Here is a 15,476-nt window from a genome sequence, read left to right as displayed (position 1 = left end):
CCATTATCTACTAATTGCACGACTAAATATATCAAATTTGGTCGAGTACAAACCATTGCATACATAAGTGATCAAACTACACTAGAATATGGAACTCGTGACATATACCTGATATCCTCATTACTCTGAGGTGACATAGTAGAAGAGATTTTAAATTGAGTTGTTAATGAAGAAATCACGGTACTAGCATTATTCATATTGAACTAATGAAGGACTTTCTCAATATACCCTTTCCGACTTAGGTATAATTTTCTAGTTGCTCTATCTCTAGAAATCTCTATTCCGAGTATTTTCTTTGTAGCTCCTAAATCCTTCATATCAAACTCTCTATCAAGTTGCATATTTACCTTCTTTATTTCTTTTTGATCATTAGCCGCTATCAACATATCATCAACGTATAAGAGTAGATAAACAAACGATACCCCTATCTATTTCTTTTCCTTCTATTAAATTTTTTGTATCTAATATTAATTTAAACTTCAATTCAAGTTTCGCAAATGTTGAATCTACTTTTCTTCTTTTTCTTTACTCCCTTATTCTTTTTCTAAAAAGGGAAAAAGGAATTTGATTATTCACACGGATATTTTATTGTATCTCTAATTTTCTTTATTCCTTTCCATGTTAATACCTAGAATGAAAAAAGGGGAATGTTAATGCATCTGGAAAAAAATGATTAATCTCTATCAAAAGACCTGCTAAAGCCCTAAACCATAGAGTACTTAGTACCAGTGCCACAGAGAGATATGTTTTAAAATCTCACATTAAAAACCTCCTTTTTATTGGAATAAAGAATCGTAATACATATGATTAGATGCATATATAGTTAAGAGCTACTTATAATTGTACAGAAAATCTCGAATTCACATCCATCGTTACCAATTTAAAATAGACACAACTATCAAAATCACTTATTTTGAAGTTACGAGTGATCATAAAAGAATCAAATCTTTTATACCACAACCTTGGCGATTGTTACCATAGAGAGATTTTTTCAAATAACATACAAAACCTTCTTATGCTAACACTATAAATATCCCAAATTGATGCATATAAATGTCCTATGTAGAAATGCGGACTTCGCATCTAGCTGCTCAAGCTTCAAATTATGCATTGCCACGATTCCAAGTAATGCTCGAATCAAAGTATGCTTCACAATAAGAGAAAACACGTCAGTAAAATCAATCCCTAGAATTGTACTGTAACCTTTCGTAACTAGTCTCACTTTAAACCTTGTATCTTTAATATCAAATATACCTTCCTTTCTTTTATACACACACTTACAACCAATAACATTCTTTCTAACGGGTAATTTTACGAGGTTCTACGTACCATTTTTATGATGAGATTCCATAACTTCTTGTATGGAAATCATCCACTTATTAGAGTCATTTCAAGTGACTGCATTAGAATATGAAAAAGGTTTCTCATAAGAATCAATATCTTCTACCATACTCAATTCATGAATAAATCAAATTCACTGAGTATTCAAGAAGGTCTAATATCACGTTTTGACTTGTTAGTAACAATAGAATATTGTGGCGGTGCTGGAAGTGGTGACGTACAAGACAACTCTAGTGTAGTTGACAATAGTATTACAGGTTCAAATTCTAATATGCTCTTAAAATTAACATGTGTACTAGATTCTTGTTGAGTATTATTATTAGAAGTGCTAGATTCTTGTTGAACCTTATCACAAAAGATATAGAGGATGTACATGTAACATAGGCGTTTCATCGAAAGTAACATCTCGATTCATTATTACCTTTCTAGTTTCTAGACACCATAGCTTGTACCCTTTATATCATATTTCATAATAGGCTCTCACTTAACTAATTCATTGGAATGTATTACTTTATCATAGCATTTAGGCACGCCTCTATCTGCCAAAAAAATATAGTTTAGAGATGAGGACCATTACTCGACCGATTTTTGATTTCTTGACGATCTTCTCAACTATATAACCAGTGTTTGCAGATTTGCCTACGGGACCACGTTCTCAACGATATTTTCTTCAACAATACCTTGGTATTCTTCGATAGTGAGTATATGTTCAATTGAAAAATCTCTCAAATTGACCATACCATTCTCTTCTAATTTGGAATAACCATTTGACTTCCCAAAACAATCTTTGTAAAGAACCTGCTCATTGAAAATGACGTTTCTGCTACGAATGATCTTTCGATTTTAATTATCTTAAAAATGATAACCAAACTCGATATTACCATAACCAATGAAAAACACTTATTAGACTTTGGATCAAGCTTGTTTCTATCACATTCATTAATATTTACTTATGATAAAATAACCAAACACTTTCGAAATATTTTGGTATCGATATTATATATACCTTACATTTTTTTGTATACCAAAAAATTGATATTTTCGATATTTTGCGGTATAATATTTTCGATATATAAATAATATTGATAATTTTCTACCCCTAATTTTAAGTCTCAATTAAAAATATGGAAAAACCTTTGAAGTATAAAAACGTTTTGACTTAAAATTATTATGAAGAGATTAAAATAATCAAAGAAGACTAACTTCTAATTTAATTTTTAAGAAGTCACTTTAAATTTAAAATTAAGAAATGAAAAAGATTATGAGTACATATTCAGTTATGATTTTGTTTTTTAATATTTAGTTTTGCACCTAGTCCTAGTCCTAGTCCTAGTCCTAGTCCTAGTCCTAGTCCTAGTCCTAGTCCTAGTCCTAGTCCTAGTCCTAGTCCTAGTCCTAGTCCTAGTCCTAGTCCTAGTCCTAGTCCTAGTCCTAGTCCTAGTCCTAGTCCTAGTCCTAGTCCTAGTCCTAGTCCTAGTCCTAGTCCTAGTCCTAGTCCTAGTCCTAGTCCTAGTCCTAGTCCTAGTCCTAGTCCTAGTCCTAGTCCTAGTCCTAGTCCTAGTCCTAGTCCTAGTCCTAGTCCTAGTCCTAGTCCTAGTCCTAGTCCTAGTCCTAGTCCTAGTCCTAGTCCTAGTCCTAGTCCTAGTCCTAGTCCTAGTCCTAGTCCTAGTCCTAGTCCTAGTCCTAGTCCTAGTCCTAGTCCTAGTCCTAGTCCTAGTCCTAGTCCTAGTCCTAGTCCTAGTCCTAGTCCTAGTCCTAGTGAGCACATGAGATTGAGCAGACTCACCCCTAGCTCAACGACTTAGTTTTAAAAAAACTTATTTTTTTCTTTCTTTCTTTGCCTCTAGTTTTTCCTTTACCACTTTTCTTTTCTTATTTTTTTTCCTTTTTTACTTAACCGACATCCTTATAAAAAAAAGTTTAAAAAACTTAGATTTACGGATAGACCGTGTAAATTATTTTAACTTAAATTATCATTCACTTTTTATTTTGTATTATATATATATATATTATAAGAAGAAAATGAAGAAGAATAGTTGTAGAGAATGAGAAAAAATAAGGTAAGAAAAACTATAAGGATAATAATCGCAAAATGTTTGACCAATAGATTAAAGACAGTGTTAAAGACTGTCATATCTAATAATCAGATGACATTCATCAAATGTTGTCAAATCTATGATACCGTATTAATAGTCAATGAGTACATTGACTCAGCTAAACATTGAAAAAGCTTATGATCATGTCAATTGGATGTTTTTATTTGATGTAATGGATAAAATGAGAATGAGTGTGAAAATGGATTGATTGAATTAGATTTTGTCTTTTGACAGTTACGTTTTCTGTCATTGTTAATAAGAGTTCTCATGAACTTTTTGAGAGTTCTAAAGGGATCAGATAGGGTGATCCACTCTTTTTTTTGTTCGTCGTTGTTATGGAAGCTCTCTAAAAATGATGGCTTTCATAGAAAGCTCAAGACTCATCACTGGAGTGAGTTGTGGGTCAAGAAGATTACGTTTTACCATATAAAATTTGCTCTATGTTGATGACATGCTCTGCATGGTTCATGCTACCTATAGGAATTTTAAACACCTTCGAGATATTTTTATGGTTATTCGATGCATGTTCTGATCTTTGAGTTAATCTTAATAAGTCAGACATCTTTTTTTCAAATTATGTTTCGAATAGAAGAAGGATGAGGTTGACAAATGTGTTGGAGTTCATAATTTGTGATCTTCCGTCAGCATATCTTGGTATGTCATTATGTTCTAAATTACGATCCAAGGTGTCTCGGGACCTGATTATCACTAAAATAGAATACAAACTGTCTAGATGAAAAAATAAAAAAAATCCCGAAAGGGGGTCGGTTAATCCTCATTAATAGTGTGTTGTCATATATGCCCACATATATGATGTTGTTATTAATTCTCCCTAAGAGTGTGGCAGTGAAAATAAATAGAATAATGTATAAATTTCTATGGAGATCTTCTAACTCATTGTTTTGTCATCCAGTTAGTTGAGATAAGGTTAAATGTTTTATAGATCAAGGATGTCTAGATATTCGAGATCTTATTTCTTTTAATAAGCCTAGTCTATCAAAAATGTGTAATAGATTTGCAATGTAACCAAATAGTCTTTAGGCATCGATAATTAAATGTAAGTATGGTAATGATTAGTCTAGTTAGTTCACCAAAAGGTCTAATTATCTAGTTGGGTGTAGCATTTGGAGTAACATTTATTCTACGTGGAAAGTTGTAGTGAGCAGTCTAGATTCATTGCGAGGGATGGTTCTTCGATTAAATTTTGGGACAACATTTGGTGTAGTGTCAAAAGTCTAGCTACGATGTATCCTAAGATTTCTTCCTTCTATATGTAAAAATGTCACAGTTAATGACATGTTTGATTCTCGGTCAAGTGGTTTCGCTAGCCAAATTAGATATAGAAGGAGATTAAACATTATGAAGATTTCGTCTCATAATAGAGTTTTATATTTGGTAGTACACAAACAATTGTCACTGTCCAAGGAAGACATTATGCGTTGGCAAGATATTGATAGTTTCCATGTGTGGCATTGTTACAAGTTGTGTCTAAGATTATTCCATATAATCTTTGTTGGGAAATACTTTGGGAGTAAGATTCCATCAAAGATCTCGTTCTTTGGATGAAGTATTATTCATGTTAGAATTATAACGAATGATATGTGCATGAAAAAATGTTATATTATGATTATTTGTATGTGTCACAAAAAGGTTGAATCGGAAACTCACTTACTTTTGCATTGTCGAGAGGTGACTAGTATTTAAAGTTTTTATCAAAGATCTCATTCTTTGAATGAAACATTATTCATGTTAGAATTATAACGGATGATATGTGCATGAAATTTTTTTATATTATGATTATTTGTATGTGTCACAAAGAGGTTGAATCAGTAACTCACTTACTCTTGCATTGTCGAGGGGTGACTAGTATTTGAAGTTTTTTGTGGAATATTATTTGGATTAATTGGGTGATGCCCGAGTCTTTAGGTAGTTGTTGAGAAATTTAGATTGATGCGAATGATATGAAAGACCTACATATTTGGGTTACCATCCCAATTATTTTTTGGTGGACTATCTGGTTGAAGAGAAATCGTCGAACTTTCAATGATTGTAGTCGTCTGATGCATATCATTCATAATACTATTATAATGACGTTTTCTGAGATTCGTTCATGAAAGTATGAAAGTCAGTAGAGTCTGTCGGGGAGTTAATCGTTCTTCTCGAGGATTTACGAGCTCGATAACTTATTGAGTACCGTTTTTTCTTATTTTTATTTTGTTTTTCATGTCATGATTTGTCTTTATGCTTAAACAATTTTTTTTTCATTTTTAATATAAATGATCGTTTTTCAAAAATATAAATGACTGGATTTTATATGTATTTTCTAATCAGACCGACTACTTATCACGATTTTAAGATCATCATACAATAGGTAGGTGAAATAGTAGAATTAGACCTTGATTAAAACCTAGTTTGTAACCAACATTCGTTACCTAATTTTTCCCACAAAATTGGAAAAATAAATACTTTGGCATGTAGATTTCTAACGCATTCAAAAAAATGATTCTTTAGAGATTCGATGCTTAGTTACCGTCACCATGTCTCACGTACCCGTTAGAATGGTCTCCACATCTTTAATATTTTGTCCATATTTAGTGTAAAATATCTAGTTTATACCTAAGACTAAATCAAAAATAATAATAATTATTTAATAGTATATTACTTTAAAGATAATAATAATTATTTTCATTAATTAAAACTAATGCAGTGAACATGAGAAAATATTTCAAAGAGGAATTAAAATTTTATTATATTCATAGCATAGTGTGTTGTTAAATTTTTATTTTGACGACGTAGACAAGTTTCAATCAAATGACCTGCAAAATTGAAAATTTGACAAAATGGATCAGACCTACAAACATTAACTACGTTATAAAAACAATTACACAATTGTATTTTATATTTATTGGACCCCGAGACCCACAAACCTAAATAGAAGACCCATTAGTAGAAGACCCATAACTCGGTAATAGAAATCGGTTAGAGTGTAAAATATAAAATTATAAAGATAAGATTAAATAAAGAAGCTGCTATGTATTGGGAATTTATATTATGTATATGATTATAATTATAAGATTATGAATTTATACAAATAAATAAAATGTAACTAAAAAGTTAAAATATATAAAGATTTCTAATCAACTATAGAAGATAAAAATTAAAAGACTCAATATTGAGTGTTGCCTTTCATCCTAATTAACTATCGGGTCAAAAGAAAATTTGTTTCATATTAAACAATTCGAATTATATATATATATTAAAATTGATATAATGTGAAAAATGATTCTAGATTTTGAGGAAAATCATAAAGTAATTTTTTTAAAATTAAAAATATATAAATGGCGCGGGAAAAGAAATATTAGATGGCATTATGAATTTTAAAACACAAGCCACGTGGAAATAGTTTGACGGATATTTACGTCCGTTAGAGGCTCAATTTGTCCAAATTTGAAAATTTAAAACTGTAGAATTAGAAATTTGAACCCCAAATTAATCAAGTAACTTAAATTTGAGCCCCAAAATATATATTTTGACCATTCACATAATCAATTTCAAAAAAAGTCCTATTACATTAAGGTCCCTATATAGATATTTTATTAAATTTTGTTTTCTATTTCCGTTAAAGGTAACCTATTAATGAGTAGGAGATCTACTAAATTTAATTTTTCTTTTTTGGAAAATAAATATGGCCTATTAATGTGTCCCAGATTTACTAAATTTGTTTTCAAGATTTATTTCCAACTATAATAAAGTTATTATACCTTGTTTGAATTTCATTATTTGAATAGCCAAAATAGTTATTTTGGGGACTCAAAATTTACTATGAAAATTTAGTATGTTATTTATGTCTCTAACTAGTGGCTTAATTTGTTTTTGGGTTTTAGAAATGATTTTTTAGAAGTATATTTTGATATTACAAAATATATTAATCATATTCCTTCAGTTTTAACCTTGATTTTTTAGATTGATTTTCTTTTTATTTAGTAAGCTAGCTCCCCAAGAACTATGGTCCCCTTTCAATAAAGTTTTTATTAAAAATTGAATTTTTGAATTTGGGATATTTGTTTAGTCAATATATTTAAATATGTTTGTTTTAATAATAATAATAATAATAATAAATATGTAATTCCAACTCACATAAATAAGATAATAATAAAACACAAGATAAAACATGCTGGATCATGACAAATAGATAAATTCAAATGAACAACTAATAATGTAAGATATATTGTTCCAACTCCTTCCAAACAAAGAAAAGAAAATGACATTGGTCTAATAAACATTTAAGCATTCAGTACTTACTAATTAGGTACCAAATGACATTACAACAACTCCATATACCTTAAAATCGAAGTATATCTTTAACCCTTCTTAAGATGACCCATAATTAACACCATTAGGCATTTTGTATAGGTGGCTGTCCAGGAATTCTTTTCAAGCAAAACTTGTAAATCAAGTTCCCAGATTTCCCTCTAGTTTTGTACCAATCTTCTACCACATATAACCCATAGTATATGTATACATTCTTCCCATTCTCCATTCTTCCACGGATCACCCTAACTTCATTTTTTTGGATTTTGCTATTCGCCAAAGTCAAGTTGCCTCCTTTCAGTTTTTGATCCTTCCCTTCTCCCTTATTCTTCTTTATCAATCCTCCATGACCAGAATAGACCAAATAGTTGGGGTCTTTCATGTCATTCTCATAATCATTTTCGCTAGCAACTATTGATACACATATCCTAAACTCACATTTATTGTTTGTAGTGGAATTAGAGGCAATTCCAGGTTGTTTGGGCAAATGAAGGCCTATAAGGGAAAGTTCAGTCCTATTATTGAACTTGTCACCTATTTCTACCCCCGGGATAGCACCAACTATCGGTAAACATTTGAAAAATTTTTCCTTAACAATGTTTGCAGCTCTTGTGCATGGCCTAGTCTTATCCCTCGTGTTCGTACCTTTATCCTCATTCAATAAATTATCATAGATAATTTTATGAATCCTTATCATCTTTAGCACTCTCTCACGGTCAATATTAGAATTAACATTAGTAGAGGCAATGGGTAGTAATGAAGTCTTACTTTGAATTTGTCTCTTTTGTCTTCTTTGTTTTGTTACTACTTGGTAGTCTTCCAACTTGGAAACATGATATATTCTTTTCTTCAGTGGAAGTCGACTGTTGATTCTAACAAGGCTTGAGTCCTTGTTGTTTGATGGGAGGTCGTTGGTAAAATTAGATGAGTCCAACTTGGAGACATGATATCTTCTTTTCTTTGGTGGAAGTTGACTGTTGATTCTAACACGGCTCGAGTCCTTGTTGTTTGAAGGGAGGTCGTTCGTAAATTTAGACGGTTTCGTAGTGATACTACAAGAAATATTTGCATAGTAAATTATTAATATTTGTAGTCAATTGTTAATAAGCTTCACAATGGGATAAATTTAATAATATGTAGTACTATAACAATTCATATTTTATCAATGAAGTGTATATAAGAAGTTAAATAAATCAACTTTCATCTAATTTGAAGAGTCAAGTTACAAGTAGACAAATTAAAACATTAATCATTGGATTTTTTTTTTGTTAAAAAGAAAGTGAATTATTGTATGCTCTATGTAAAAATCTAAATGGCGGAAACATAAAAAAATCACAATAAGCAGATAAACAACATCAAAACAAATAAATGAAATAAACAAGAATTTGCATCACCAAAATGATCAATTGTGAGCATATGAAATTTGGATTTGATGTTGTAGCAACATCTAATGGTCCAACGAGTGGAGCAGATGCCAACTGTAATTAGATGAGATCCTCTGTTACGACCCCTCTCACATAGAGGGCCCCCATGTGTTGTCTCACATAGAAGGGTATATATATAGAGGAATGATAGGGAGCACGACTTTGGGAGAGCGACTCATACAACGAAAGTGACCTTGCTGTTATACTAAAGTGACCTCGCTCTTATACAAAAGAGGCCTCGTCCCTTTTGTATAACAACAAGGTCTCTTTTGTATAACAACGAGGTCACTTTCGTATAACAGCGAGACCACTTTCACTGTACGAATCGCTCCCCCAAAGTCGTGCTCCCCAATCATTTTTCATATATATATTACTCCCACTCCATGTGAGAGGGAAGATGAAAATATTAGTCTCCTAACAAATTGAGCTGCTAGCATCCTAACAAAAAAAAATTAGAGGCACATATTCTATTGATTTGATCAATATTTGGTACACAAATACATAAATTTGCAAAGAATGGAATGATGACTATGTTCAAGCATATAAAGAAAACAAATTTGGTTGTGCTCATATTGAAACATAATTAGACAATACATAATCATACTAAAATACTAAATGAAATAAATTAGCAAAATCAAAGAAGAAAAATTAGAGAAGGAAATTAAAACACAATAAACGAATCCATTAAAGATATATAGATTTACCGCGATTCAATTTTTGTAGGGTTAGCAATTGATACGGCGGCCGCTTTTGACATCTTCCTCTATGCTTACTTACACAATCGTTCCGGGAGGAGTAGATTTCGAGTAGATCTGAATGAAGTACAACAAACGAATCTAAAGTAAGGGGAATGTCAAAGCCGGTTTCTATTGAAGTAGATTTGGGATTAGTATACACCGATAGAAGTACTTACATGGCGTCGAAAGAAGAATTGAAGGAAGGAAAAACTCTCGCCCAATTACGCCCTATTGGAACAAAACCTTGAAGTAAATAGGAGAATCTCTTGTTGATGAATAGGAGAAAATGAAAGGAATGGGATGGACAAACGTTGAGACTAAACCTTGGTTGAAATCCAAAATGCCTATGAAAAAAAAACCACAAAAGCAAGAGCAAGGGTTGCGAAGGAAAGCGTCTCGCTCTTAAATCATATACACTAAAATCAATTTTTACGAGTTCTATAGTCGGCTTTTATAATCTTCCTAACTTAATTAGACGCGCATTTGGCAAAATAATTATTGATAATTATGGATAAAGGTTTGATTTACAAAACATATAAATATCTTGTTAACTTTATAGGAAATACATAATCATGTTAAAAGAAGAAAATTAAAAACTACACAACCTAAAGGGAATATCTATATTTATATTGATATTGAGCCCTAAACCACCAGTCTTCACATAAGCCTCCCTTGCCATTATGGATTCGGATTAGGCATTTTAGTGACCAGTGGTTATGTGCAAATAATCAACTAAACAACCTAATTGAATATTTATGTTAATTTTTCTTTTTTAAATGATAATTTTAACATTTATTCATACTTCTTATCTCGCATTTCTATGCATTTTAATTAGGCGTGTTTAGAGTTATAGAGCTTACACTTGTAATAAACTCTACAATAATTAATTAGAGTTTATTGAGTTTGTATTTGAATTTGGGCTTGGGCCTTACCAATAGTTTTTTAGGTTTTATTACCTGAATGTTTACCCTATAAATATGTTATTATTAAGGTTTTACATGGTAAAAACATAATTCTAGAGAGATAAAGTGTGAGGCAAAAAACTCTGTATTCTTTCTTATTCTTCATAGTGAAATCTGGTGACGACTGAAGTGGACGTAGCTCAATTTAAGTGAACCACTATAAATTTGTGTCTTCTTGTGTTCTTATTTTCTTGAATTTTTACAGATCGTTTCAAGTAGGTCAGATTTGAGGATCCAAATTCTAACAACTAGTATCAGAGTTTCAATGTTAGATCTGATCATTGGAAACGATGACAAGCGAGAACAGTATAGAACACAGTATTGGAAGATTTGATGGAACAAATTATGCCTTCTAGAGGATGCAGATTGAAGATTACCTCTACGGAAAGAAGATTCATGTTCATTTGAGTGAGAAACTAGAGAATATGGATGAAGATGAATGAAAAGTCCTTGATAGACAGGTTTCAGGAGTTGTCTGATTAACGCTAGCCAAGACGATTGCTCACAATGTAGCAAAGGAGAAGACCATCATGAGTCTAATGAAAGATCTATCTGAAATGTATGAGAAATCATTTGCTAACAACAAGATACATTTAATGAAAAGACTCTTCAATTTAAGAATGATTGATGATACTTCTGTCACTACTCATTTGAACGAATTTAATACAATTGTGAATCAACCGTTATCTGTTGATATTGATTTTGGGGATGAAGTTAATTCCATGATTTTGTTAGCATCTCTACCAAATAGTTGAGAACCTATGAGGGCAACAATTAGCAACTCTGTTGGAAATTATAAACTGAAATTTATTGAAGTTATAGACCGTATTCTTGATAAAGAGGTTCATAAAATTGATTTGGGTGAAACGTTCAAAGGATCTACTCTGAATGTTTAAGACATGGGAAAAGGTAATGATAGAAATTTCAACCGATGTAAGAGTAGATCGAGAAATATGAGGAGTCAGTCAAGGTCTGAGCGGACATTTGATTGCTGGAATTATTGTAAGCAGAGTCACTTGAAAAGGAATTACAAAACACCGAAGTGAAATGGTGATGAAAAAAATGATGCAGCCAACGAAGTTATAAAAACTGTCACTGATGTGTTGCTTCTATCTATTGATAGCCCGATAGATTCATGGGTTTTAGACTCGAGAGTGTCTTTCCACACCACTGCCCAAAAAGAATTAATGGAGAATTATGTGGCTGAAAACTGTGGAAAAGTTTATCTCGCAGATGGTGAACCACTGAATATTGTTGGCATGGGGACATCAAATTAAAGATGATAAATAATTCTGTTTGGAAGATTAATAAGGCAAGACACATTACAAGTTTAATGCGTAATCTTATTTCTATTACACAACTTGATGAAGAAGGTCATAATTTCAGTTGTGAAAATGGTGCGTAGAAGGTGACTAAAGGACCAATAGTCGTTGCTCGAGGTCACAAAACTAGAACGTTATACACGACTTCAACTTGTAGAGAAAAAATTGATGCTGTAGTTGATAACTCGAAGAACAATGAGCTATGACATTGCAGGTTGGACCATATGAGCAAAAGGGGGATGAAAATTCTTTTGAAGAATGGTCATATTCTAGAAATAAAGTTTGTTGAACATTAGTTATGTGAAAACTTCATTCTTGAAAAACAGAAACGAATGAGTTTCTTAAAGATTGGGAAGGAGCTCAAGAAAGAAAGGCTAGAGTTGGTACACACTGATGTGTGAGACCTGCACCTGTTTCTTCTATTGAAGGATCATATTACTATGTGACGTTTATAGATGTTTCGATAACAAATGTATGTGTATATTTTATGAAGAACAAATCTGATGTATTTATGGTTTTCAAAAAGTGGAAGACTTTGGTTGAAAATGAAATAAATCAGAAGGTTAAGTGTTTGAGATCCGACAACAAAGGTGAATACATCAATTCGGATTTCAGAGAGTATCATGTTGTGAATGGGATCAATATGGTGAAGACTCTTTCCCGAACGCCTCAAGAGAATGGAGTAGCTGAACGGATGAATAGTATTGAACGAGCATACTAGAAGCATGAGATTGCATGCATGCCCTTATGGGCAAAAGTTATCAACACTGCTTCGTACTTGATAAACAAGAGACCCTCTATTCCTCTTGAATTCAAAATTCCTTAAGAAGTCTGGACAATAAAAAGGTAAACATTTCTCATTTGAAAGTGTTTGGTTATTTATCATATGTTCATATTAATTAATTAATGTGATAGGAGCATATTTGATCCAAAGTCTAATAAATGTTTCTTCATTGATTATGGTGATACCAAGTTTGATTATCATTTTTAGGATAATCAAAATCGGAAGATCATTCGTAACATGAATGTTATCTTCAATGAACAAGTTCTCTACAAATATTGTGTTGGGAAGACATCAGATGGTGATTCCAAACTAAAAGATACTTGTAGAGTCAATTTGAGAATCTTTCTAGCTGAATATATACCAACTATCGTAGAAGACCAATGTGTTATTGAAGATGAAATCGTTGAGAACGTGGCCCTAGAGACAAATAAGCAAACACCGATTATACAGTTGAGAAAAATCATCAATAAATCGAAAACCATCGAGAGGTGGTCCCCATCTCTTAACTATATCTTGTTGACAATTAGAGGCGAACCTGAATACTATGAGGAAGCAATACAATCTGATGAATTAGTTAAGTGGGTGTCTGCAATGAAAGATGAGATGGACTATTTGACGTCGAATCGGACTTAGGAGCTCACTAAGCTACCAAAGGGAAAGAAAGCACTTCACAACAAATGAATCTTCAGGATTAAAGAAGAACATGATAAACTCATGAGGTACAAGGAAAGGTTGGTTGTGAAAAGATTTCAAAAAAAAAGAAGGTATTGACTGCAATAAGATCTTCTCTTTAGTGGTCAAATTGATGACAATCAGAACTATTTTTAGTTTGGTTGTGAAAGAAGATCTTCATCTTCAAGAAATGGATATCAAAATTATTTTTCTTCATGGTGATTTGGATGAAGAAATTTTAATGCGACAACCATAAGGTTTTGAAATCAAAGGAAAAGATGAGCTTGTGTGTAAGGTTCAGAAGAGTCTTTATAGTTTGAAACAGACTCCAAGGCAATGGTACAAGAAGTTCGATAACTTCAATAAAAGTAACAATTTTTTGAGGTGTGAGGCTGATCATTATTGTTATATCAAAAGGTCTGATAAATTGTACATTATTCTACTCCTCTACATTGATGACATGTTGATTGCTAGAGTAAGCTTATATGAGATTAAAAAGCTAAAGAAAGAGTTGCCTGAAAAGTTTGTAATTATGGATTTGAGTGCTGCAAAACAAATCATTGGAATGAAAAATTTCAGGGATAAAGAAGTTCTCAAGCTTTCACAAGAAGAATATGTGAACAAGTTCTTAGTAGATTCAACTTATATGATGCAAAACCAGTGACTACCCCCTTAGATGGTCACTTCAGACTATCTAAAAATGAATCACTTTCAACAAAGGATGAGAAAAATTACATGGCCATCATTTCATATGCCTCTTCCATTAATTATATTATGTATGTGATGGTTTGCATAAGACCAGCAATATCACATGCAATGAGAGTTGTTAGCAAATTCATGAGCAACCCGGGTAGAAAACATTGGGAAGAAGTAATGTGGATACTACGATATTTAAGAGGACGTATGAGTTTTGCTTTGTGTTTTCAAAAATCTAATATGTGTTTGGAAGGATATGTTGATGCTGACAATGGTGGTGATGTTGATAGTAAAAAAAACATAATAGGGTACATTTATACTCTAGGAGGTACTATAATCAATTGAGTTTCAAAATTGTAGAAGATTGTTTATCTTTCTAGTTGTGAGGTAGAGTATGTTGTTGTGATAAAGTTTGATAAGGAAATGATTGTTTATCTTTCTAGTTGTGAGGTTGAGTATGTTGCTGTGATAGAGTTTGATAAAGATATGATGTGGTTACAATCTTTTTTACGAGAATTGGGTCAAGACTACGAGGGAAGTGTGTTGCGATGCAATAGTCAGAGTGTCATTCATTTGATAAATAATCATGTTTACCATGTCAGGACGAAGCATATACAAGTTCGTAATCATTTCATCCGATTAGCTTTAGAAGATGGAGTGTTAGCTCTTGAGAATATTCTCAGGAGTGAAAATCTAGCTGATATGCTGACGAAAGCTGTGACAAATGAGAAAATGAAGTTGTGTGCAATTTCATTTGGTCTTCTTTGATAAAACACTGTATGAAAATCTGCTACCGATCAAGAGATGATGAAGTTAGTCTCCAAGTGGGAGATTGTTGAGTTATGGAGCTTACACTTATAATAAACTCTACAATAATTAATTAAAGTTTACTATGTTTGTATTTGGGTCTGGGCTTGGGTCTAACCAAGAGCTATTTAAGTTTTATTACCTGAATGTTTACCCTATAAATATGTTATTATTAAGGGTTAACATGGTGAAGACAGAGTTCTAGAAAGATAAAGTGTGAGGCAAAAAACTCTGTATCACTTCTTTTTTTCATAGTGAAATCTGGTGGCGGCTAAAGTGGACGTAGTTCAATTTGAGTGAACCATTATAAATCTGTGTTTTCTT

At 32.1% G+C, this 15,476-nt stretch overlaps 2 protein-coding genes across 2 annotated transcripts; one reads left to right on the top strand and one right to left on the bottom strand.

Moving 5' to 3' along the window:
• Window positions 1-1,068: 1,068 nt before the first annotated feature.
• Window positions 1,069-3,146, top strand: LOC124921708 (vegetative cell wall protein gp1-like). The gene is made up of 2 exons (XM_047462400.1): window positions 1,069-1,142; window positions 2,645-3,146. Exons 1-2 carry the CDS (start codon window positions 1,069-1,071, stop codon window positions 3,144-3,146), a joined length of 576 nt encoding a protein of 191 aa, XP_047318356.1.
• A 4,687-nt stretch (window positions 3,147-7,833) lies between these two features.
• LOC124921698 (YDG domain-containing protein At5g47150-like) lies at window positions 7,834-8,445 on the bottom strand. Its single transcript, XM_047462391.1, has one exon. It carries the CDS (start codon window positions 8,443-8,445, stop codon window positions 7,834-7,836), a length of 612 nt encoding a protein of 203 aa, XP_047318347.1.
• Between the last annotated feature and the right edge of the window lie 7,031 nt (window positions 8,446-15,476).

Source organism: Impatiens glandulifera, chromosome 1 (assembly GCF_907164915.1).
Source record: "Impatiens glandulifera chromosome 1, dImpGla2.1, whole genome shotgun sequence".
NCBI classification, from domain to species: domain Eukaryota; kingdom Viridiplantae; phylum Streptophyta; class Magnoliopsida; order Ericales; family Balsaminaceae; genus Impatiens; species Impatiens glandulifera.
Note: the sequence above shows the minus strand (reverse complement) of the source record. Positions and strands in the feature narration are given on the sequence as shown.

Bases quoted from the DNA above. Each gene is read 5' to 3' on its own strand.
- LOC124921708 (XM_047462400.1), top strand. From the start codon at position 1,069: ATGCGGACTTCGCATCTAGCTGCTCAAGCTTCAAATTATGCATTGCCA. The intron at 1,143-2,644 runs GTATGCTTCACA...TTTAATATTTAG, and splicing joins CAAGTAATGCTCGAATCAAA to TTTTGCACCTAGTCCTAGTC.
- LOC124921698 (XM_047462391.1), bottom strand. From the start codon at position 8,445: ATGATAAGGATTCATAAAATTATCTATGATAATTTATTGAATGAGGAT.